Here is a 26,303-nt window from a genome sequence, read left to right as displayed (position 1 = left end):
TCCTCCTCGTTTTGCCAAGGTGCAGGCCTAGTTCTGCACGAGTTCTTCGCCGCCTTGCACTCGGTCAGAAGGTAGTGCAGCATGGCGCGCCTGCACTTGCGCCTTCGTTTTGCCAGTGGCCGGTGCGCGCTAGTGTACGGGCTGTATCTGCACTTGTTGAACTGGCGCTGCACGCTCACGTGACTGCTTGGCGCCGCTGCAGAACTAGTACAGCCAGTGCAAGCCAAATCGAAGAGACCTAAAACGTACGTATGCTCTTGCGGCCGCCTCATGGAGTGCGATAGATGTCTCGTTTTATGGTTTAGGGGGGCTTAACGTCGCTATGCGGGACGACGCCGTACGTAGTGAAGGGATCCGGAAATTTAGGCCACGGGGTACAGTGCCCCTATTCTAGACTCTGTAACATGGTGTACTTTAGCGTGCACTGACATCGCACGTGCAGCACACGCACCTCTAGAATTTCGCCTTCATGGAAATTCGAACCCGCATCTTTTGGGTCAGCAGCCGAGCGCCATACCCACTGAGCCACCGCGGTTCATATGAACATCATTCTTCGTTTTCACACCCTGTGCTACCGTGTTTTGCACACACAGTTAAACAATGCTTAGGCTGGACCTTTTAAAAAAATGAAACCAACCTATACAACGAAATGACGTGTACAACGAAAGGAAAAGCAACATTGAAATCTTTCATAAAATATATGTGGCAAAGAAAATTTCTCTGCCTATAGATACATATAGGTTTCAGACCCTCTTATAGCCTACCACTTCTCTAGTATATTAAAAAAAAAAATCATTAAAACGGTGCGTCTTATATGCGAGTTTATATGCTTGCGGGCTGGGAGGATAGCGCCATTTTTGTGCAGTTTGCATTCGATTCGCAGTTATGAAAGTAAACGCTGATTAGGTAATTATTTCAATAGTTAGGAAAGCATGGAAGAGTTCGAAATCGCAAGTACGTGCACGCGGTCACTTCAATTCCGAACATGTACAATACGTATTGTGCTAAACTGTAAGCGCATTTTCTTCCTGTGGTGCATAAAATTTGCGGTCAATGGTCGCCTCTACCGCTACAGTAGCTCAATGTTAGGCTTTTATAGCGAATTAACCAACGTACTGACTCAATTTTAACGGTGCCTCCAAAGAACCGTGTGCGCCCTTCTGTGCACAGCGCACATTTTTTTTTTTTAATTTCTGGACAATATAGAAGATTCTATAGCAATATTTTCGACCCCGGCAGCGGCGGTCGAATTTCCAGAAGCCCGGGTACTTTGCGATGTCGGTGTACGTGCACGTTAAAGAACCCCATGCAGGTAGTCGAAATTTCCGGAGCCCTCCACGTTAAAACCCCATAAACCATCTATAGCAATATTTCTGGCATTGAAAGGAAATTATATAACATATTTCTTCCTCTTTAAATTTTGCTTTCATCCCATTAGCGCGAAGAACAGCTAGGACAACAGAAAAGAAGACGAACACGCCGCCCGTGTTCGCCTTTTCTGTGGTTACACCCGTGTTAGTCTTCTTCTTTTACGTTGCTGTTATTTGCTCTATAACTAAGATAGATGTGTTGTCAGAATACCAACTTACCAACCCATATGCCAACAGTTGGCTCTATTAAACTATTTTTTTGTAACTAACTGTTGGATTCGTTTTTAAGACGCAGAGGCAATACAGAATACCAACTATTTGAAATGTTTTATTTTTCCCAAGTTGTATCACATTATGTCGCGTTTAGCACTTTTTTTAGCCGTTGTAGTGCGCTCATGTGTGTTGCTTGTAATGACTTTATTGCTTGTGATGCTGCCCCGCTATGTGCCACGGATAAAGCTAAATGCTAAACGATTCCCACCTGGCAACCGCGGCGGCACACTCGACCTGCGATGGCGGCTAGCAGCGCGTCGTCGGCTCCGGCCGAAGATGCCAACCTACTCTATCCCGAGCTCATGTCGGCTGCGACCATCATCAAGATACTCAAAGAGGTGATTTACACTTCCAACTTCTGTTACATGAAAGGAATTTCCGAAAGTTTGCTCCCCACGACCAGCTGCACGCAGCTGTCGGCCGACACCGTGCTGTCGGAATTGTGTTCCTCTGGGTGTAGCGATCAAGGCCTGCCGTTTTATTTTTTGTGTACGCGGCGGTGTTTGTTTTAAGCGCAGCCGGTCAGAGTAGCCTTCTCAGCTGTTATATCTAAAACTCTGATCGTAAAGTGTCCTCCGGTCGCCTGCTGATCGCACGTGCATCGGCCGCTGCGAACCAGTAGTGCGCGCTAGGGGTCGGCCTCTCGATCGCCTCAGATTGATCACGTTCCTTTTGAACTCTTCGTTCCACTGTGCAGTGCCACGTGAATTTTTCAGCGGATAAGGATCTTGAGGCACCGGCTGGCGCATGATGTGCGGTGTCTTTGTCCTGCGGCTCCGAGTGTAGATGCGAGTGGAAGGCTAGGTATATCTCCCGTCCCGTTTAGAACGGCGGAAGATGCGCCGATCACGTAACAGCAGCACTCGCGCGGACATGACTTCCCTTCTTTGGAGCGTTCGAGCGGTGGTGTGCGAAGGAAGGAAAGCGAAATCTAACTGCGTTGTCTGAGTATTGGATTGTGTACTGTGCAAGCTGAGCTGCAAAGGGGCGCATCCTTCTTCGAACGCAGCGGGTGCTATCAGATTTCCTTCAGTTATGATCCTGCAGCCTGGCTATGTTATCAGGTTCCATGACCTCTTGCATTAGCTTGTCGCAGAACATGCGACTTTCTTCTGACACAGAACAAGACAGGGGCAGTACTTTTTAGTCATTCCCTGTGCTCTATGTCGCTTGCATTGCACCTTTTGCTGGGACTTAGCAACTGCATAGTTGGCAAGATACAACGTGAAGACCCGCCCATTTTCCGACTTTTTCAAAGACTGCAGTTGTTCACCTAAGTATGAAGAACGTGAGTGGTGGATTTAAGGCCCCACCTCCGTCACCCGCGGAGAACCACAGTTGTTTCCCCTCCCCATTTTTCTACGAGTAAAGTTTAGAAAATGCGCAGTGCATATAGGATCCCACCTCGTCAGCAATTCCCTCCAAGAGCTGACGAGCCTGAAGAGTACATTGTGATAGGCAGGGCCCACGGAAAGTTAACACTGCAGATAACAGAAACTGATAGGATAGCTAGGCTACGTGATAGCTATGTGAGCGTACCATCTTTGGTGTCGTTTCCAAGAGAGCTAACACTCCTTGAAGGAGCATGGCACGAGCTATGTCCTCTGATGTCATTAGCAGCCATGCAAACATATAGTGCTTCTAATATAATTTAATTTTGCTGGTCGTCATTGTGACAGTTATATCAGCTGTCCTACCAATAATAATAATAAAAAGATGTGAGTTGCCAGTCAGTGCTGTCATTTGCATCTTTTGTGCTCTCGCAATGCCATGCCAGAGCCAACTCATGTGTTATGCAAGGTGGAACGGATTAGCCTTTGGGAGTGCCATTTGCCTCGTGCCTCCTACCACGTAAATGTGCATTGTAGCAGTCTGCGTCTGCACGAAACTCGCAGTACACATCGACACAGGCTCAGAGACCACAGTTACTGCATGATGGGCTTCAAACATTGACCATAGTGTGCGAAATGAATGAGCAGTGCATTACATGCACACTAAGTGAGCCTCTCTGCTACTGCTTCTCACTGTTAAAAAAAAAAGAAAGCACCTCATGAGACAAAGTTCTTGTAGGCAGTTTGATATATAGAAGGAACTCTTCTATACAGATGTGTGGGTTGAGCATATAGGAAGGTTCCCAGCACCACTGTTCATAGAAGGCAGCCCCACAGATTCAAGCAGACATTAGACTACATTTGGCCATTCTGCACTCACGAAGCTGTTCTGTCCAAGCTGGACAAAACAGCTTTTTGTGCACGTGTATTTGCTTATGTTCTTGTGTATCTTTGCGTTTAAGTGTGCTCTTGGCTGCTGTTTTTTTAGCCCCTGTGTTGTATCGCCGGCTGGCATACGCAGCCAGCCACGCAAGCACGGCACCAGTAGCCGAACTAAGAAGATCCTTTAATAGATTAGTCGCGGCAATATATACACAGCTAGGGCAACCCGTGGCCCCCTTCAGGACAGGTTAATATAACTGTTAACACCTTGCTGCCGGGACTCACAGGCGGTGTACCTATCTGGTGCTGTTTATTTGTGCCAGTGAGGGTGGCAGGCTCTGTTTTCATTTCCTAGTGCACTGTGTTCAAGGAATTCTTGGAATCCTTTGGACCAGCAGCACAGACTGGCCTCCAGGCATTGCAAGTTAGGTAAACTCCTAAGATGACTGAGTATAGATCCTAGTAAACCCTGCATGATTTGCTGAGAATCAAAGAATTAACAGAATTCATCTTGACAGATTTGGTAAGGGCTTTCTGTGATCATCTCAGTCACTCCAAGCAAAAGCTCAAGAAATTCAGTGTGAATATAGGACATCACTAAAGGCGTAGAGTCACTAAACAGCGTCATTTTGGATTAATTCTCTTGCAAATGGACTGTTGCAATCATTTTGAGCATTTTTACTCATTGCCTTCTGTGGTCTTGTTTGTTGTCTTTACTTAGCCTTATTTGTTCCAGAAATGTGCAGAATGCTTGGTATTTACTCATTTGCAATTCGTTTGTTTATTCATTTTGGTTAGTCTCTGAATATTTTGTTTCCCCTTAATGTAATACACCATGGAAGACTGGGCCAGGATTGGTCTTGAAAGCCTTCTTTAATTACCATGTGTGGCAGTTTAGTCATTTGTACTTGCAATGAGCCTGGGAGATGGAATGACTTTCTTTATTTCAAGTAGGGTTGTGACCAACATGGGAAAGTTTTGCAGGGTGTTTGATTTTTGGTTCATTCTTTATCCTGCATTCTTGCTTGTTGTCTCGAGCCATCGTGCATTGTTGTAGAAAACATCATAGTATGTTCTGAATGTAACAAAGTAGCGCACAGATAATTGTGGTAGCTCTTTTGAGCTATGCTTTCTGGATTTTGCGTTTCGCTCACTCACTCCGCTCAGTTCCTTGCTGTTTCTGAAGAAATGACAATACAATGCATAAGTCCTGAGGTAACAAAGGGGTAATAAAGTTATTTGTGCTCAGAAGGCATGGATTCCTTTGCAGGTGCATTTTTCTAACAATGGACAGTTCATCAATGCTGCATAAAGCTGTTGCATGCATAACTTTTTGTGCATTCTTGAGGATGAAGAAATGAATGCTTGCATTAAACTGATGTTTGTGAATATATGCTCATAAAATGCCTCAAGCAACCTTTTTGTAACTGTGTAATCTGAGAAACATGGAGGCTGATTAAAAAGGGTTCAACGCAGGTTAAGGACAGCGCAGCGAGCTATGGAAAGAAAAATGATAGGTGTAAATTAAGAGATCGGAAGCGGGCGGAGTAGGTGAGAGAACAAACACGCGTTAATGATATCCTAGTTGAAATCAAGAGGAAGAAGTGGGCTTGGGCAGGGCATGTAATGCGAAGGTAAGATAACCGCTGTCCCTTAAGGGTAATGGAGTGGATTCCAAGAGACGGCAAATGTAGCAGGGGGCGGCAGAAAGTTAGGTGGGCGGACGAGATTAAGAAGCTTGCGGGGATAGGGTGGCCGCAGCTGGCAAAGGACAGGATTAATTGGAGAGACATGGGAGAGGCCTTTGTCCTGCATTGGGTGTAGTCAGGTTGATGGTGATGGTGAATCTCAGGTTGACTTTGTGAACACAGCTGCCCTCATGACTCAAGGTTTCAAGGTCCCTGTGATTAACTGCAAATTAGCCGGAGTTGAATTTGTTTGCACATGTAGCTAATGTGTTTTGAATTGCAGAGCCCACCACAAAGCCTTTTTTTTTCACGTGATAAGTGTTTTTCTCTTTTGTAATGCGTGCATGCATGTGTATGTGCATGTGTGCATGTAGCACCCTCCCTGTGAGAGCTGTTGGGGGTGACATGAATGAATAAAATAAATGAAATCATTCTTATTGGGCAGGTTCACTGCTGAACTTAGAAGAAAAGTTTTTATAGTGCTCTAATTTGAACTTTTGAAACCCTTTATTTGTTTGAACACAACACACGTAGGCATTTTCACCTAGTGCTTAGTGCATGATAGCCTTCGCAGCTTATGTGCCTCGAGACTGAGCTCAAGCAACCAATCTTTATTGATATGTTTTTTCCAGGTGCATAAGCATAGATTTATGAGAGGCAGCAGTGGTGAACTTCGTACATGGCAACGAACCTTGAGTAAATAGTTATTGAGTAAATAGTTATAGAATGTCTGTTCTGACTTCTTGATTTCAACACACATGAAAAGATAGCTGCATGTGGTGTTATTTATAAGGGCTTTATGTAAACAATAGTAGCATCTATCAACAGTAGTGGGCCTTCTTACGATTTGTCCCTGCATGATGCTTAAAAAAGCATGCCCATCATGCTCTTTTGCTCATGAATGATGTTGCAATAGTTGCAGGTTTAAGAGGGCTGACAATTTGTGCCAGATTTAGCTCATGGACTATGGAATCTATCCAGTGACACAAAAAGTTCAGGGGTCACTTTGGCTCTCTAAAGTGCTGCAAGGCGAAAGCCTTTCCTGGTGCACTGTTTGGCAGTGACTGCGATACTGTTGGTGCTGTACTAGTGCTTTATTTGACTACACACTCTGACTGCCGACTTTGACTGCTTCTTTAGCACGATTCTCTCTCTCTCTGCTTCGATGAGTTCGGTTGTAGCCACGGCTCTGTTCGCAGTAATGAGGTATGTAATGTGATCACCCACGGACTCCTTACACCCCCTGTTTGGAGCATTGGAGCACATGTAGATACAGGAGTGAACACTTGAAAAGGAAAACAAGCAAGTAAGTAGGCAAACAAAAGAAAAAGAAAGAAAAAGAGTTGTAGTCTGCTCCAAAAGGGGGCGTTAGGCATCCGATGTCCTCATTGCTTCGAATCCGCACACTCTGATGTCATAACCATTTCGACCTACCGAAAAGCGTGGCACCCCTGCTGACAACCTTCTGCCGACAACGATGAGGCATTAAAGGCCTTAAAAGGTGCATTGACCCGGGTTGTTGGCAGTGCGAAGGCTTCAGCGAGCTTCGTTTGGCTGGGTCACCCTCTTAAGCTTTTTCCCATTCTATTATCTCTCTCCTTTTTTTAGCCATTTTCTGTCAGTAGTACTTGGTGGAAGCAATCCCTGCAAGCGCGTTCTTCAGCTCTTGCAACTGCAACAATTTGTGTTGTGCAGCGGTACGTGAAGCACCCACGGCTTGAGGAACTGGACAAGGCGGCGCTCGTGCAGCTGTACGAGAAGACGGTGCTGCCCTTGCCGCAACGCGAGTACCGGGACACCCGAACGGGCCGGGCCTTGTCAGCCCTGAGGGAGCAAGCTGACAGTCGCCGCAAGCGGAAGGCCTCCACAGACGCTTCCTCAGACCCACCATCCACAAAGAAGCCACGGTCAGTGATTTCATCGCACTATCATGTCTTTGAATTGCACGAAACCGAAACTCCTCGACGCTTGCGGTCGGTGAGACTTGGTGCATGAACCCCAAGTTTCAGCAGGGAACCATTTTTATGGCCCTAGTTGTATACGGTACACTGGTAGGTTTCACAATGTTGGACAACCATAAATAAGTGCAGAGCAGTCGTAAGATGATCTCTGATCCTCCCCCACAGCTGTCAATATCCCGTGATCTAGCACCACAACAACACCCACTGCATATAAATACCCCAAGCTCTGCCGTGGCATTGTCTGGTTCTTTAAAGGGACAGTGAGGAGAGCTCTATTAACATTTTTCTAAAAGCAAAATCCGATAGTTCGGCATTTCATGGCTTTGTAGCCACTAGGCCGGCAGCGAAAGATGCATTTATTTCTAAGAAATTTGGATTCGAAGTTGAAAAAGTTTTTCCCGCCGGTCTGATTCAAACTTGGGATTCTCTTATGACGACACAGGACTAAGTGACGTGACACATGACGTAACGCAGACTCCGTGATTTCTGACGGCCAGTAGTGCGGCCTAGCAGCAGCCAAAAAGAAAGCTACCGCCGGCCGCTCGTTGAAGGCATCTATAGGCTATTGCGGCCGTCGCTACCGTCGCTTCGTTTACGTTTGCACCGGCGTTTTGCCAGCGTTACGATGGATCCCGCTCTCGAAGTCGTCAACGAAGTTCTCGCAAATAGACACCTTTAGCATACCGTGTACCTTGTTACCGTTAGAGGAATACCGGGAGCCCGCCTATCGCCGGCGAGCAGGCGCTGATTGGTCCCGATGTTGCAGGCGCGCGCGTAGCTGCCGGGTACGTGGTGCCATCTGGCGACGTCAAGATTTGCGCTTGCATTGGCTGCGCTTCAGTGATTCGTGGCTTCTCGTGTCCTAGATTTGAAGAAAATAGCGCCAGAGCATGCAAACCACGAAAAGACAAGGACGAGACAAGTATGCACCAACTCGCCCAAGAAGAAGTGTTAATCGTGTCCTAGGGTTGCTAGAACCATTTGTTCTAGCAACACTGTTTTGTCCTATGACATCATCACACTTGTACTTGCGAGTTTAGCCTGTGGCGGCGATACCTGTATTTTGGTTCTTGCTCTTTTCGACGTTACAAGAGCTTTGTTGTCAGTATTAGTGGCGTTTTTGTAATCAGGAGCTGGTATTCTGTCGATACAAGCCAGCTTCAATTTCTCCTCAGTGTCCCTTTAATTGCTGCCACCTAGAATCCATATTCATTAGTAACACCTTAGTGACATGGAGTTTGTAATAAGAAAGCAATACACATTAGCACCCCCCAAGCACAGTGATACAGCTACAAAGGAAAGCTATTCAGCTTTCAAAGAAATATCATAGTTGAAGAAAAATTTGTTCCTGGACCAGAACGAAGTTTTCTTCAACCACGAAGTTATTGTGAAAGCTGTATAGATTTCCCTTGTAGCCTTATGGCTACGTTTGGGCGGATGCTTAACTGCATTCCTTAAATGAGTAATTATTCCCTTAACAAATCTATTCCACCTTGGGGGATTACCCTAAACATTGGACCAACTCCATCCCCGCTTCAAGTTGTTACCAAATTCACTCTTGCCCTACCTTCTCATCTGCTAGCTGTCGTGGTTAGCTCAGTTGATAGAGCAGCTGCCCCCGACAGGCAATGGTCCTGGGTGTGAACCCCGGACCAGAACGCGTTTTTCTTCAGCCACGAAGTTCCTGTGGAAGCAGTATGCCTTTTCTTTGTAGCTGTATGGCTACACTTGAGTGGACGCTAGTGAGTAATTGCTCCCTTATTACAAATATACTCCACCTTCGGGGATTCCTCTGAACATTGTATATGCTGACACAGGGTTTACCACACAGCTTAGTCTGAGATTCGCAGTGTAATGGATGGTTGTGGGGCAACATTCTTACTGCGTAAGCAGTATCAGTGCCATTAGACGAAATGCCGACGTGTGTCTCTGCGTGGCCACCCAGTGAAGCCTCCGGCGCCTGCAGCGAGCCGAGCACGAGCCGAGTGCGAGAACCACCCGTGGACCAGAGGCGAGAGGGAAAATCTGCGTCGGTGGAGGCAGAGAAGCGGGCGGAGCGGCGCTCCCAAGAGAGCAGGGAGAGGGAAGGCAGCAGCAGAAGTGGTCACGCGTCAACGGAGCACGTCAGCGGCCATGCATCATCATCCAATTCAACACGGCATGCCGAGTAAGGCAAAATGTGTATAGTGCCACAAAATATAAGAGCACAAAACTAATCGTTAGCAAGCCATAACGCCAGCTAGAGTAAAGCAAAGTGTGAATACAGCAAATGGAAAGTATAAAATTATTAGCTAGCAATGAAACCCAAAGTGAAAAATTGGCTAAACTTTTAGGCAGTAGGATGCAGCAAAAGTCTCTTGTGACCATGGACAGTGGGCTTCAGGCGTAATGTCATGTTGTACATGTGACATTGTGGGCTGAGGAACCAGAGGACTGCACTTAGACACAGAGTGCATGCTGCCGTTTTTTCTGTTTGCTTAGCTAGTGTACCAGGCACAGATTGATGCTGCTTGAATAAGGCAATCATGAGTACAGGCTTCATACACTGGGATTTATGAAAAATTGGTTGAATAATTTACAGGCACTGTAAAAGATGCCAGAGTGGGCTTACTATTGGTCATTGATAAATTTGCTTAGCCCCGCCGCAGTGGCTCAGTGGTTACGGCACATGGCTGCTGACCCGAAAGACGCGGGTTCAATCCCAGCCGCGGCGGCTGAATTTCGATGAAGGCGAAATTCTAGAGGCCCGTGTACTGTCTGAGGTCAGTGCACGTTAAAGAGAGAGTGGTCGAAATTTCCGGAGCCCTCCACTACGGCGTCCCTCATAGCCTGAGTTGCTTTGGGACGTTAAACCCTAATAAACTAAACCAAACCATAAATTTGCTTACTGCAGTGTTGCATCGCACCACAGTGAGTCGAGGGTGGCCCTAGGCTTTGCCTAAGTGCCACCAGTATAGCTCCTTTAGCCAGTGCAAGATGAGAGTGTGGAGTTCAAGAGGAAGAGAGAGTGAAGTTGACGAAAGAAAGGTGGAGAGGTTGTCTGGATGTAACGTGACCTTGGCTTACTACTCTATACGGGGGAAAGTGGCAGGGAAGGAAAGAGACAGGTAGAGTGGGAATGGAGGTTATTGATGTCGTACAGTCAAACCCACTTATAACAATATTCAAGTGCCATGGAAATACCATTGTTATAACCAATAATTGTTATAACAGGGTTATGCTGAAAAAATAAAAGATGACAAACTTTAGAGAATTTATTGACAGGAAGGACCTGGAGGGATTTGATTGTTCTAATGCCTGTAAAAGCTTGTTAATTCGAACTTCAGGAAACCGGAACAATGTTCACTGATGACCAAAGCACCGCCATCACTGCGCCACCAGGAGCTTCGCGCACCTCCACGTCACAGGAATCATTCTTATGGGAAATTCAAGAAGCATGCAGAACTAAGGCTGCGGTGACAGCTGACAAGAGAAAAAAACCGGTGCTGGCTGCATGCACGCGCACTGCACAGACTGATTTGGGGTGTGCGCAGCCAATGCAGCAATGCAGCAGCTCTCCTGACGTGATGACGCCTGCCTCTTTTGCTATCGTGGCGTTGCTGCGCCAGCTTAGTCCATTGGTCAGCCCCACACGTGCACGCTTTTGTGTTGTAAGCATGGTTTTGATGGTGTGGTTGTAGCATTTCCTTCTTTCTTTTTCTGTAATGGTTGACACTCAATTACCAGATTTAATTGTTATAACCAATAATGTGCCTTGACAGCATTGCTATAAGCAGTTTATTTTACCATAAAACACATGGCAAAGCTGATGGTGCCATGACCGACCATTGTTATATCCGATATATTGTTATAACCAGTATTGTTATAAGTGGACTTGACTGTAGTACTATTAACTGCATAGGGTGACCCAGACAATGACCACACGCATGCTGGCTGGCACCTGTTCCTCGCATAGATTCAAGGCATTGCACGCGCAGTCCATGTCTAGCAAACACAACGACACCTATCACTTACACATGCTTCAGAGGTGAGCCTCCTTGCCAACACACAACTTAGCACAGCCACGTATGATCATGCAGCTTTCTCTCTGTCAGTGGTCCAGCCCACCCACAGTTGCAGAGACTGGCTGTAGCACACACACGCGCTCTTCCCGGCAAGCACATGTGTGCACCTGTATGGTCTGCAGTGCGAAGGATACGGGCCGTGCATAGCACTCACGATGTGTCACAGACGGGTATTTAGGTAGGCTTGTCTCTGGGACCATGAAAATTCCTCGGTGTCCTGGTCCTGAACCAGGACGAATTTTCTTCAACTGCAAAGTTCCTGTGAAAGCTGTACACCTTTCCTTTGTAGCCTCTGCGTGGCCACCCAGCTGCACTTGGGTGGATACTAGGGAGTAATCGCTCCCTTTTTACAAATCTACTCCACCTTGGGGGATTTCCCTGAGCAATGGATCAACACCGTTCCCACTTCAAGTTGTTGATAAATTAGCTCTCGCCCTACTATCTGATCTGCTAGTCTTCCTGGTTGGATCAGTTGGTAGAGTGACTGTCCCGGACAGGCGGTGTTCCCAGGTTCAAGCCTGGACCAGGATGAATTTTTCTTCAACCGCGACGTTTCTGTGAAAGCTGTATAGCTTTTCTTTGTAACCGAATGGTTGCACTTGGGTGGATAATAAGCAATTGTTCCCTATTGCAAATCAACTCCACCTTGGGGGGTTTTCCCTAAGCATTATACCGACACAGAGTTTGCCAAGCAGTTTGGGCATAGATTCGCAGTGTACCGGATGTTTGCGAATTAATTCTTATACTGGGTAAGCAGTACGAGTGCCATTAGGCAAAAATGCCGGCGTGTGTGTCTGCGTGGCCACCGAGTGAAGCCTCTGGCGCCTGCAGCCAGCCGAGTACGAGCCGAGTGCGAGAACCGCCCTTGGACCAGAGGCGAGAGGGGAAATCTGCATCGGTGGAGGCAGAGAGGCGGGCGGAGCGACGCCCTCAAGGGAGCAGGGAGAGGGAAAGCAGCAGCAGAAGTGGTCACACGTCAACAGATCATGTCAGCGGGCACGCCTCATCATCCGATCCAACACGGCGTGCCAAGTAAGGCGAAATGTGTGCAATGCAGCAAAACATAAGAACGTAAAAGTGATCGTTCGCAAGCCTTAAGGCCAGCCAAAGTAAAGCGAAGTGTGAATGTAGCAAATGAAAAGCATAAAATCATTAGTGAGCCATGAAAGCCAACCAAACAAATGTGAAATTAATTCGCACATCTTTTAGGCAGTGGGGTGCGGCAAAAGTCTCTCACGACCGTTGACTATGTGTTTCAGTCGCAATGTCATGCTGAACATGTGACATCGTGGGCACTTAGGCACAGAGTGCATTCTGCCTTTTTTTCTGTTAGTTTAGCTAGTGTACCAAGCAGAGAGTGGTATTATTTGCCTAAGCAATCATGAGTACAGGCTTCATACGCTGGGATTTCTTATGAAAAATTTCTAGAATAATTTACAGGCACCATAAAAGATACTAGAGTGGGCTTATTAATGGTCATCTGGAAGTTTGCTTAGTGCAGTATTGCATTGCACCACTGTGAGCGAAGATAGCCCTAGGCTTTGCCTGAATGCCACCAGTGTAGCTCTTTTAGTCAGTGCAAGATGAGAGTGTGGCGTTAAAGGGAAGGAGGAAGTAAGGTTTAGAGAGAGGAAAGAAACGTGGAGGAGAGGTTGGCCGATGGTGACGTTACCCTGGCCTGCCCACATTGGGGAAAGCGGCAGAGAAGGAAAGGGAGAGGTATAGTGCGAATGGTGACCCGGACAATAGATATGTCACACACATGCTGGTTGGCACCCGTCTTTCACGTAGATTCAACGTGCAGCACACACAGTCCATGTCTTGCACACACAGTAACAAGTATCACCTACACATTTTTTGAAGTGAACCCCCTTGCCAACACACAACTTAGCACACCCGCGTATGATCATGCGGCTGTCTCTGTGTAAATTGTGCAGTCTACACACAGTTTCAGAGACGGGTTGTAACACACACAAGTCCCGACATACACACATATTCACATGTGTGGTTTGCAGTGCAAGTGGTGTGGGTCATGCACAGCATTTGTGATGTGTTGCAGACAGTTATCCGAGGCCTGTCTCTTAAAAACGTGGAGCGGCCTTTGTTGTGGCCTTCTTGTGGAGTTGACCGAGCAATTGCTCCTCATGGTGGTGAATTGCTGGCAGCGTGATTGATTTCTTTTAATAAAAATCAATGCATTGTGATGGGGGGGCGGGGGGGTGGGGGGGGGAGGGGCGGCAGCACTTGTCACTCTTGCAGAGCAAAGTTGTGACAGTGTGGGCTGCACCACAGGCAGCGTATGTACCCTAGACACCGCCTTAACCTTTGAGTAAGGGTGGAATTTAGGGATGGCTAGCTGTCCTACCTGTGACATCTCCGGTAGCCTATGTAGTGGTTTCAATGTGCAAAGTGGGCATTTGAGTTTCTGTACTTTGTTCCCCAGACATGGCAAGCCAGAGGACAACCAGAGGCGGTCGCAACCACACGAGGCATCTTCTCATCGGGACAAAAACGGGGGACCTGCTGCAGGCGACGAGGGCGAGTGGGGTTCCTGGGACGATGAGCCACAGTCCAGTACAGGCAGGGTGAGTATCCTGCTGACTGCAGAGCAGATCTCACGACGTGGGTCATGAAAGCAAAGAATGAATCAGTCGCGCATTGCCCTTGCTCGAGGCAATTCTTAATAATGGCAGTCCTTGATACTCAAAAATTCGGATGTCTGGACTCATTAACCTATTGGTGCTAAGCATGATTCATTGAGCATGCTTTGAACGCTCTATTTTGGGTGTTCGCTAACTTCTTAGCCATGGGGATCTCCGAGCACTTTCAAAGGATATTCAGGAACCCTGTATGTCTTGGCTTCCATCCCTCCTTGCCTCACACGTGAGCAGAAATGAGCATGCAAGCACACCGCCCCTCAAAAAACACTCAAATTTATTTAATAATAAGTGGCTGGGCAGAGAAATAGTCTGCTAGAACTATCTACAGTGTGATCTGTCTCAAAATAAAGGTAGTACAGGAGAGGCAAGGGTTGAAGCGTGCATGAATTTAGGTGTTTGGAGAAACCAAAATGCACTCCAAGGAACCCAGTTTGAGAACCCCTGGCTTAACAGCATATACTGTATGCTCATAGTAGGTACCCTGTGCCCATTGAGAGAGAGAGAGCGCACGCAGTCTTCCATATATAGCTTCGCTTGAGCATGCTTTAAACGTCCTACCGTAAAGATGTGAGGATCTTTGCAACGTTCCCACATCCCTCAGTGGTTTAGGTCTCTGTGTGTGCCCATCGCGAGACAACACACACTTGGTAGTGCACGATTAATAAAATTGCAGCTGATTACCCTCAGGATGGGATGAGTGATGAGCAGTAGTGTTTTGTATAATGGTTAACACAATGATGACTCCGTGCTCAACTGCCACTACCCATGAGCTGCCACTCAATAAACACAAATAGCTGTATTAGCCTGTGATTGATTAGACAGATACGTGGCACAGGAAAAGTATATTCCGCATCCAGTCTTAGTTGGGACCTCCAGTTCGCATTCGGCTGCCCAAGATGGCCTTCACCGGAGGGTACTGTCAAGGGTAGAATAGCTGTGCCCTCAAGTGGCAGCAGTCTCTTTTTGCTCTATACTGAAGGAAGTGGGGTATGCAGATGGACAACAGCACCACTGACAATGACGCGAAACGGGGGGAATCAGGGTAATACAGTTAGTGCTGTAATATCTGTAATTGGAGAATGCCAACATCGCACTGTCAGTGTAATGCGTCAGTGAGAGCGGTGTCTGTCGGGCATGGTCCATGGTGTGTCCAACCCTTGCCGTGGCTGTCGGACAGTAGGGACATAGCGTTGTAGATGCTTTGTGGACAAACAAGCCCCAATAGTGTCATGCTGCTCCTGCCTAGGCGAGCACTTGCTGACTTGCAGCTTTCAGAGGGCAACACTGGAGGATTCTTGGATACATAGCTTTGGCGATTACGTTATAGTATTTCCGAAACCTCCCTCTCGAAGCTGTAATGAATGGCTCTTTGAAGTAGGGATCTAAACTAAGGAACTGAAATTGGGTTTTGGCCAACACTTGACCTCACAACTACGCGTGAATGACGTCACAGACATTATCTGAAAAGATCCCGTGTACGCGCTGAATGGCTAAAGCGGCAATTGTAAGCTATAACCTTGTTCAATTAATCTCCGGAGAGATCAATAACAAGCTGGACATTTTTTGCATCAGGCAAGGAGTGAACATCAATAGGCAGGTAGTTTGTGGCATCACATGTGCAGGGTTTCCTGTAGAAAGTGCTCCACCGATTAAAATCAAACAGAGCAAAAACAAAATGCCACGCATTCGTTTAATTTTTGCATGAAAGGCCAGAGGTCACGGGTAGGGGCGTGCAGATAGTGGCTTTTTGGTTCGAAGCAAATTCGAAGCAAATGCTGATTTTTTTTCGAATTTTGAAGCTAACATTTCAAATACTTCTGGCACACACACACACAAAAAAAATTGAATGGCACAGTAAGCGTTTTCAAAATCATGTATTTTACTGACATACAAGGCTAATACGTGAAAAAGACAGATGTTGCATTGAAGCTTTGTCAATTTAATTGAAGCTGTGTTAACTTTGTGCATTTTAAAAATGGCCATTGGAAATTGGGGGAGCCGACCTACATGCGGTGCTGACGTATTTGCGGGGTGGGGCACATCTGATTGGTGCTCTTAGCTGCAATTGCATCGTTGCACAGCTGTAGCGGTTGCATGCAGTGCGTATGCCCACTGCCACCCTGCGTCTGGTGTAGGAATACCTACTACTTCCATATTCGTAATAATTTACTGTTCAAGCAAATATTTAAAATTATTGCATATTCGCACACCCCTAGAGGGGAGAACCTGATGAGAAAGCTTCAGTGAAATCTATGGATGTTTAAAAAAACCCTTAGTTGCCCAGCTCACAGTTGAAAACTCGCTGTACTCCGGGGGTTGTCATGCATCATCTGTGTCGTCACAGCCTTGGATGCCAGCGGAGTGACTGAGAAGATTGATTTTGTCGAGAGAGGGTGCGAATGTACTCTCAGTTAAATTTAAGGTCCAAACCTTGTTTGGGGCCTTTTATAGTTGTTCTTCAGTGAAGGGAGGGCCTCCTCATGTGATTGCCATGTGTGTGAGCTGCGAGCTACCTTGGAGTGAAGATGACGTAAGCCTGCTTCTCGTGGAATACTCTTATATCCTTGTCACACGGGCGTCCTTAACCGTGGTTAAGGTAACCGCGGTTTTCCACTAACTGTGGTTACTGCTGTCCACACAGCAGACCAAACTGTGGTTACGCTGCTAACCATGGTTATCTTGAACCGAGCTTGGTGAGCTTGGCGACCTCGATTTGCGTCGTTAACTGAGAAGATGCCAGCATCTGTGGACGGAAAGTGCCCGTACGCTTTCGTGTTCGAAAAGCGCACAAGCTGGCCCACTTGTTGAACATACTTTTTTCGCACTGAATCATGTTTAAAGAGCAACATATTTAAATAGGCAGTGTGTATAGTTCTGTCCGACTGCGCTTTTATGCAGCCTTCGAGAATCGTCCATCGGCGGAGCAACGTCCCGTGGTGCTCAAGCCACGCAGTCTACCGCCGTTACGTCGAAAAAGGTCCGGTCCCTGCCGCAGCGTTAAAGTAGGCGACAAGTTCGGAACACTCGCAGCACCAGATTGTACGAGCTTGCCACAATGGTGCCGCCCACGAGCGCAGCAGACGAAAACGGCGCTCTGGTGTGCTACTCCCTAGTCGTCGCTAGGCCTAACTTGTTTAGCATCGAAGCCACAGCGGACGGTGCTTTTGCATTGACCCTTGCTATAGTAAATGGTTTACTCATGGCACTGCCTTAATGACAGCCTCATTGTCTAATATTAAAGGAAAGAGGTATGATCGATTTCAGCGACGCCTTAGCAGCGGAGTTGGCGTGGAAGCAGTTTGGGTCACCTGCGCCGCAACGACGGCAGTGCTACGCGGCTTCGATCATAAAACTACCTTGTATCGCAGTTGTTACTCCTACTAGCAACTCGGTACAGGTCAGCTATCCTCAAGGAGGATTGATTTTTGACATTCCCTAATAACAGGGCTGATTATCTACGAGAACAAGAAAGTTTAGCATGGTTTTCTGACGCTGGCGCCAGGGATCCGCCGACGAGACGTTGCCTTGGAATGGACGGCTTGCGGGAGATGCGGCGATTATACATCGGTGAAGGCACTGCTGCCACCGTACGGCGCCGCGTCACTTTGTTCGTTGCATCGAAACCCAGAACAGTTGCGAGTCATGTGACAACGGCGAACCGTGATTCGAGATAACCGCAGTTAAGTTTGGTATCCACGATTAAGCTTAATCGCGGTTAGACTGCTCGTGTGACTAGGGTAGTGTACGTGCCCTTCGTTCTTTTTTTTTCTTGTGTCCGTTTAAAAATGTTCAGCCAACCTCCCCTGTTTTCGGGTGCCACTCACCATTTCTCTTCAGAAAAGTTTTCCGGCTATTAAAAGTGAGATTCCTCCTCTCCCCCCTCAACTTATACATCCTGGCATGTGTGAAAAAAAAAGATAAAAAAGAAAACTGTTTGGCACTGCGCTCTGCCTTTGGAATACGCCACACGTCGCCGCCCTGTAGTTTACTTCCTGTGGCCGCATCTGCATACCCACCTGTCGGCGCAGTTGCTTGCGTACAGTTATGGACTACACTATTACGGAGCTTGCTTCAGCTATCAGACTCCTCTCACGCCTTACCTAGAAAAAATTAGGATGTACATTATACATATGTTAGCACATGCCGCTTTTACGCTCAGGTACGAGCCCAACAAACCATCATATTTTCTCTTAAGAAATGCGCGAGAAAATATCAAATGCCGAAGCATGCTCCGTAATGTGTTGGCCGTGCCTGTACCTTTCACCAATGTAATTACAAGTGCATTGCGGACCCGGATCTTAAGGCGCGACTTCTGCCATAGGCTTCAAACCCTACATGTGTGCCCTGGATAGAAACCAGCTGCTGAACTCCGGTGGCGGCAGTAATGACTGGTCAGCGTGTTCACGAGACTCTCCTGGCACACGGGCTGACTACAAGTGGCTGTGCTCCAAGACGACTGTGCCAAGACGACTGTAGAGCACATGACTGTTCCTCTACCGGAAACGTAGCTGTGATGTCATGCTTGCAGCGAATGCCGTCATCATGATGTCGCCATAGTCGTGGAGCGCCAGCCGCGGTGTCTTACTCGGCGCACAGCAGTGCTAGTGTATGCTTAGAAAGCCGGCGAGCGCTCAAGCATCGGAGATGAGCGCAGCAGTTTAGACCGGAACACTCCGCACATCCTCAACACTGAAATGCTTAGAGAGGAAGCAGGACTATCAGACCCCCAAGCAATTTGGCGAGTTCAAGATCGGGAGCAAAAATGCTTAACTCCTCTCACATCACAGTCCACGTGCTGTTCGTTGTTTGTGTGATGAGACCTCCTCACACACGAAGCTGCCAGGGATGCTTTTACCACTTGGGAGCAGTTCTGTTTTGACGCACCCGACAGTATGCACGCAATAAAGAATTTGTAGAAATGTGAAAAATAATTGTCACGCTGTTCTTATCTGAAAAGCAAGCAGCCATTTCCGATTTTTTCACCAAGTAAATTTACCGAAAAGCAGGTGGTTCTTGTTAGTTTTTTTTTGGTGCCCAATACTTGACCTTTCGGATAATTGGAACATTCTTTCCGGTCCCTAGAAGTTTTAATTAACGAGCTTTTACAGGCATTAGAATGATGAAGCCTCTTCAAGACTTTCTTTTCATTAAGTGCTCTATAGTTTGTCGTATTTTTTTGGCTTAACCTGGTTATAACAACGATATCTGCATGGCATTTCAACATTGTTATGAGTGGGTTTGACTGTACAACTCAACTAGTATTCAACGTGCTTCACATAGGACCGTTAGTAGTTTATAAAATAGTCTTTTTAAGTTAGAAGAGTGCTCTCCTCGGCAAAGTGTTGTCAGGGAAGGAGTGCATCAGAGTACAGCTGTGTTCACTCGCAGGCAGGTTAACTAATTCTGCACAGTTAACATTTTGACTGTTCCCATTAAGCCCATTTAGCGAGAAACTTGCAGCCCTCTGTAAGTAATATCCGTATCTGTTTTTTAGATTTTCGAAGATGCCATTCCTGTCACTGCTGCAGTGCTAGCAATTTTGGTGCCACACACGGGCAAAACCAAAACCGCTAGGCTGCAAAGAGCAGTTTGCGCTCTGTCTAAATGGTTTCATTTATAGCAGGAAGCTTACTAAGTGAAAAGGGGCAGTAGTTTAGATATATTTTCACGCATAAGAATGCACAATCTAACTCGAAGGCGGGCATGCCCATTGCATAGAAGTTGTTCTGCGTTCTGGTTATGGGACAAACTCTGCAGACGCTTCAAACTATAAAACTGAGCGCACCAAATGGTTCCAGTCGCTCCACAAAGCTGAGTGTTTGCTGCAGTGATCATGCTGAAATACGCACCTCTACTCCCACGTCCTAAACAGTGTTGCCAGTGACTCGTCACATGCACACTTGCCCTCGCACAATCTGCTCAAAGCAGTTCCCATGAGCGACCAGCCAACTACATTTGCATTGCAAAAATAACCATGACTGTCCGCTAGCTTCGTAAAACGCACGTCTAAGCGTGTACATCGCTGCAAAGATTTAGCTGACGCGCGACGGCGTCCAAATGCGAGCAACAAAGCTCAAGCGTGCGCACAAAACAAGTTTCTTTCATGTGCCAACTCGGGTCATCAGCTGGAGAGCTAGTCTGCCTGTGCAGCCAATTATATGGAGGCACACGGAGAAAAGTGCGCCGTTCGCTGGCACCAGCAATGCCACCCTGCAAAGGCCTTGTCCCCTATGCATCTCTCATAGCAAAGCTATGCGTCAGCTTGTGCGGCTTCAGGGTCGGTGCATGTAATTAAAGGTGCGTGGCTGAACTTGAGCACAAATCAAACGTGCCTTCAAGAGCCTCTTTGTATGATATGTAGTGGGATTAACGGGGGCAAATACAGGTGATACTGGCAAATGGCATTGCTGTCTGGAACTTGTTACTTGAGTACCTGGGGGCTGTGCAAAAGCAGTAGTTGCGTGATCAGCACACTTGCAAGCCATTCTAGGTATCGAGTAATGTTGACATCCTTCTTTCTGCCCGAGCAAATTGAGGTCAAAAGTATTGCTGTTCATGGTGCAAGAAGAGCACTTAACGTACTTGAGAAATCAGGGCTCGCAAGTCATAGCCCCCTACCACCCACCTAACTATTCACAGCTATTAGGGTGTTCATCATTGCCTGCGTGTAAGTACAACGTAAGGTTGAATAAACAGCACTGCTCATTACTCCTCCAAACATAGAGGAAGGAAGACGTCTGCCGAAACAGGTTTCGAGCAAAGATTTATGGTGGCAGAATGTTGACCTGGCTTTAGCAGCCTGATAAGCTGATTCATACAGAGAGATTCTCGATTCATACCGGCAGCGAAGAAGCGCAAACACAAAGAAAAGAAACATGCAAAAACTTGGACGAATGCTGCACTCACAACTGGTTTATTGGGAAAAATTTCGGGCACAAAATGGGGCTCGCGCATCTGCGCACTACAGAGAGGATAAAAACCGTTACAACCACGTGCCAAGGTAACACCAGAAAACATCTTATCATATTGCCACGAAAAGGTTGAATTCCGAAGCGCACATAAAAACGGAAGCATCACTAATACAGCAATCTGCTCTTTTCTTTATATGAAAGGCCTCCAGGAGTTCATGTGTCGTCTGAAACTTGCTGCTGCCTAGAATTCTAACACTGTCGAAAAGTGGTGAACATGTCGTGCATGACTGGAAGTGCTTAACTAAGTGCACATTTTCTTTGTTCTTTAAGGGGGAAGAGGGTCTTAGATATGAATTTTTATTAATGAAGTCACAACCATGAAATCATCAGGGAACATGCGTTTTTGCATGCTGATTCCAAATATGTAATTTAATTTTATGTACAACAAGTCCTGATGCACTTATGCAATATGTTAATTAACTTTTGCTGAGGTTTGAAAGGAACTCTACAGCAGGGAACTAGTGAGATTGCATGCCATTGGTTTCTCTTGACATCAAGCTATGCAATAAGGGTAAGGCTATCATCCTGTCTGTTATAGAAGATGACTTTATAGCATTTTGAAATCATCAGTTCCTTCCCGTTTGTGAAGTGGGAAATTCAAAACCCTGCAACTCAACTCCTATGATAGGCAAGATAATAATTTTGCCCTTATTGCATAGTTTGTTGTCAAGAGAGGCCAATGGCATGTGTCCTAGCCAGTTTCCTGCAGCAAAATTTATTGAAGGCTCTTGGCAAAAAGTTACATAAGATATTGCATAAGTGCACAAGGACTTGCTTTACATTAAATTAAATTACATATTGGGAATCAGCACGCAGGAATAGATGTCTCTTGAAGATTTCGTTAGTGTGACTTCGTAAACAAAATTTTTTTTTTCTAAGACCAGCTTCCCCCTTAAATTCTTTTGGTGCTCCCGTAGCCGGTCGTTGATATGTCGCCTCGTTTGACCGATGTACACTTTTCCACATGAAAGTGGAAAAGTGTTCTCTCTCTTTGTGTTTGTGCTTCTTCGCTACCAGTACGAATCGAGAATGTTACCAACTTGCCCAAAACTGTGTTTTACTCAAACAAACGGAGAGAGCCCGTTTGATGCAGGTTGGCTGATTTCCTGGGCTTGGACTGGCACATTGTTCCCTTTCCAGTTTTATCTTCTTGCACGCCTTCGCTAGATGGTTTAGTTTGGTTTATAGGGTTTAACGTCCCAAAGCGACTAAGGCTATGAGAGACGCCGTAGTGGAGGGCTCCGGAAATTTCGACCACCTGGGGTTCTTTAACGTGCACTGACATCGTACAGCACACGGGCCTCTGGAATTTCTCCTCCAAAGAAATTCTACCGCTGCGGCCGGGATCGAACCCGCATCTTTCGGGTCAGCAGCCGAGCACCATAACCACTGAGCCACCGCGGCGGCCCTTCGCTAGAGTTCCTTTCCTTTTATTTTTGCAGTTTATTCTGTTCTGTTTCGTTTCTTCACTCAAACCCTGTCCCGTGTGCAGAGTAGCGTGGTGACATTTTGATAGGCTGGCTAAACTGTTGTTGCTACATTCCTACAGACGAACGCCAGAAATCGGTGCCATGGCGAAGGTGACGGACCCCCCAGGAAGAAGCACCGCACTCCGATCACCTGGCCCTGATCACTCCTCCAAAAGAGGCCGGGCAGGCTGTCACAGGGCACCACAAGGCATCGTGGTGACTGCGTCAACCGACGTAGTCGAAGGAGCGCTGCTTTCATACTCGTCGTTAGCCTCATCGTCGCCTCGCACGAGCGTGCCATTGGGTTGCACACCGGGCAGGCGTAATTATATTTCACCAGTATGCACCCCCTCAAAAGCGTGGTTGCTGTGGGCTGCTAATAAATAGTGCACATCCAAAAGCTGAGGCTGTCACTCACTCGAGAGTTGGACTGTGCACCTTCTGTGGCTGGCTGTCTTTTTCGTTGCCTTTTTGACTTTTGTCTTGAAGTTTGTCCCCTTGCCATTTCCTTTAGTGGGCTTATTTAACCCTTTCAGGTGCCATTTTTTGTTTTGACTGAAATCAATTATTTTTTCACCTAAGTAGTATACTCAGGCCTCAAAAAAGGGAATTTGTTAGTTTTCGAACTTGAAAAACCAGCAGGTAACTTTTTACAGCAATGTCAAGAATTTCGGACAAAGTGTCAGATTTGTTAGAAATAGTTACATTGAAATGTTCTCGTGTGTCAGGTAAACACCCTAGGGATCGTGGAATCACTTTGTGTTTCAAAGATTCGTATTGTGCTCAAAATTGAGCAAAAACAATCGATGTTTTCACTCATGGCAAAATCTGCCTGTACAAAAACTGTGAACAGAGTGCTACCTAGCTGTCTCTTCTGTGAAATATTATTTACTGCATTCGCTACATGGTACAAGAAAAGCAACTTAATTTGCAACAAGAAGGGTGCTCAATTTGACTGAAATAATAAAATCACTGTTAAGTGCTCCAGTTTCTCAGAAAAAGCTGTAAGTTTGCCACTAACGCAATTGTGTACAAAGCACCTGAAAGGGTTAACACAACACCTTACTACATACACTGGTGTACCAGCCACCAGCTAAGTTCTTGGATGAGAGTGACTGCATTCTGTATAAATGCGTGACGTGAAAATTAGTTGACAAACCAGGCTGTGCTGCTATGGGGCCTCGTAAGGATTAGCAAGATGCTACTAGATGCGTATTTTGTCAATAGCAGCAACATTAACCTTTTCCGCCCCTTTCAGTAGTGGGCAGACAATACTGAAAAAAAAAAAAAAGGAACCGTGGTGTTCATGACACATGCATTCAGGAATACAAACCAGTGTTGCTGCACACTGAACGTGTGATGCGTTATGGCTGCCTTAGCTGGGAATGGGCTTGCATGGCAGGCATTATCGTGCATTTGAAAGCTGCATGTGACGGAACTGCAATGTGTGGTGCAGTCTGACAGACATTGCTGAGCCCATCTCTGGCTGGTCTGTGAATGGCTGGTCTGTGAATGGCTGGTCTGTGAATGGCTGGTCTACTGGCTGACTAAGCTGCCTGCACACCTCCACTTCCTGAAACTAATCTAGCCCTTTCCCTTGCCCAGGAATTTGACCTCTGTTCAAACGCCACCCTAAGTAAACACCTGGTTGTTTCCCCGTACTGGTTCTCAGAGGAAATCCCTGTCCAAGGCTTTGGGCCAGAGTAGCTGAGACAGCAGTTAATAGATTTCTATGTACGAAAGGAACTCTGTGGGCTATGGGGCACCACACAGTGGGAAATGCTGGAGGTAATATTGACCACCTAGGGTTTTTCTGATGTGCACTAACCTTTCATTACACGGGCATTTCTCCTACAATGAAATGCAGCTGCGTCGCCAGGAATCAAACCTGCAACTTTGGGCTGAGATGCACGCCACAGCCATCGATGCGAAATTAAAGCTTTGCTGCAAAAAAAGAATTGCTGCCAAATGCTGCATTACACGTGCATTACACATGATGGCAGCGCCGTTCGACCGAGAGAAAGTTCCCTATGCAGATATTGACGGGCACCTGGTTCAGCTTAGAGAAATCTTAACAGCTGAAATTTGTCTTGGCAGTTCGCAGTATTGGTTAACAGTGGATGTGTACCAATGGCTTAGGGAAGCAGGGCTAAATACAATCCTGTTCCCCTCCTTTTTGTTCCCCAGAAACCTGACTGAACCTATGTCAGTGCCCTTTGGCATGAACATCATATCACAGATTCCTCACCTAGCTTCCTCCCGTAAGAGGCGAACACATTTCAGCATTTTCCCACTACCCTGTACAGGACTGGCGAAGCCATCTTGTAAAAGCATACAAACTTGGTTGCACACTTTTACCTGCCGTGAAGCCCATACGGGCAAAGGAAACAAAAGCTGGCTGCGGCTTGCAAAGTGCCTGTCACATGCGTAGATTTAAAAAGAATATTGAGTTTTTGCCCTCAGTAGGTGACATCGGTGCATGTGCTGCACTCTTGGGCCACCCAGAGAGTCCTTGTGTGTGTCCCTAGGCATCCGTAGAGTGGCACTCTAGAGCATCAATGTGCACCAGGCTCCCAAGTCATCATCATCATCAGCCTGACTACGCCCACTATAGGGCGAAGGCCTCTCCCATGTCTCTCCAGTTAACCCTGTCCCTCGCCAGCTGCGCACACCATGTCCCCGCAAACTTCTTAATCTCATCCGTCCACCTGACTTTCTGCCGTCCCCTGCTACGTTTGCTTTCTCTTGGAATCCACTCCGTTACCCTTAAGGACCAGCGGTTATCTTGCCTTCGCAGTACATGCCCTTCCAAAGCCCATTTTTTCCTCTTGATTTCGACTAGGATGTCATTAACACATTAACACATCATTATGTAACAGCCTTACATGGCTCCAACATTGAAATGATGTATACTATTTGTTAAGAAAAAAACATTGCCAAATGGTACGCATACCCAAAAGTGCCCATTCATCCCTCCCCCCCCCCTTAACGACATTCTCGTGGGCAAAGCACCGTGAACACAGTGGTTTTCAGGTTGTAACATATACCAGTCCGATGGTGATACCGTCAACCGTGAAGGAAGTCCCCACTCGGCTGTCACTGTAAAGTGACACACAGGAAGTAATGCAGCCGCTCATTTATCGTTCACTTGCTCAGTTCTCTGTCACTTTGCATTGTGAATATTTCCCAAGTGGCAGGACGGGTTAGGGAACCTAAGGTGTGCCCCCAACGTCAGCCAAGTGAAGAATTTCAAACCACTACATTGCACTCTCCCCCAAAACAGGCCAAGAGGAATAAGGAATCATGTTTGGTAGGAATGTCATGCACAGGAGAGCAGTCCAGTCTTTTTTTCCCACTAGCCCTTATCTTCTGTTTCACTTTTTATATTTGATCTTCCCATCGAAAGGATGCAAGTTAATGCACTGACACTGCATTGCAAACCTGAAAAGCGGCACACATGCAGTTGTTTCCGGGTGGGAGAGGGGGATGTAAAGAGGGAGAATGTCACTCGACCTCCCTGTTGTGGCTGCTAGTGCTACTTTCGATCCTTACTGCGTTGCAGTGTGCCAAAGGATGACATTATGGTGATGAATGACACAACACTGCCCACAAAGAAAGAAGTGACCTACCCCAA

The 26,303-nt window shown here is 46.7% G+C and overlaps 1 protein-coding gene across 3 annotated transcripts; it reads left to right on the top strand.

Moving 5' to 3' along the window:
- Positions 1–15: 15 nt before the first annotated feature.
- On the top strand, positions 16–23,117 carry LOC149360545 (uncharacterized). 3 transcript variants are annotated; one of them, XM_089572387.1, is made up of 8 exons: positions 16–245; positions 1,830–1,981; positions 7,240–7,451; positions 9,451–9,672; positions 12,401–12,601; positions 14,013–14,154; positions 17,128–17,206; positions 22,750–23,117. In XM_089572387.1, exons 2-8 carry the CDS (start codon positions 1,883–1,885, stop codon positions 22,782–22,784), a joined length of 990 nt encoding a protein of 329 aa, XP_089428513.1. In that variant the 5' UTR covers positions 16–245; positions 1,830–1,882; the 3' UTR covers positions 22,785–23,117. The 3 variants fall into 3 exon arrangements, with proteins under 3 accessions (XP_089428513.1, XP_089428515.1, XP_089428514.1); XM_089572389.1 differs by lacking the exon at positions 12,401–12,601 and having other exon boundaries at positions 18–245; XM_089572388.1 differs by lacking the exon at positions 17,128–17,206 and having other exon boundaries at positions 27–245.
- The last annotated feature ends 3,186 nt before the right edge of the window (positions 23,118–26,303 follow it).

The sequence above is a fragment of the Amblyomma mixtum genome, chromosome 2, assembly GCF_055824585.1.
Source record: "Amblyomma mixtum isolate Tamu chromosome 2, ASM5582458v1, whole genome shotgun sequence".
Taxonomy (NCBI): domain Eukaryota; kingdom Metazoa; phylum Arthropoda; class Arachnida; order Ixodida; family Ixodidae; genus Amblyomma; species Amblyomma mixtum.
Note: the sequence above shows the minus strand (reverse complement) of the source record. Positions and strands in the feature narration are given on the sequence as shown.

Bases quoted from the DNA above. Each gene is read 5' to 3' on its own strand.
- LOC149360545 (XM_089572387.1), top strand. From the start codon at position 1,883: ATGGCGGCTAGCAGCGCGTCGTCGGCTCCGGCCGAAGATGCCAACCTA. The intron at 1,982-7,239 runs GTGATTTACACT...TGTGTTGTGCAG, and splicing joins TCATCAAGATACTCAAAGAG to CGGTACGTGAAGCACCCACG. The intron at 17,207-22,749 runs GTCCGGTCCCTG...ACATTCCTACAG, and splicing joins CCGCCGTTACGTCGAAAAAG to ACGAACGCCAGAAATCGGTG.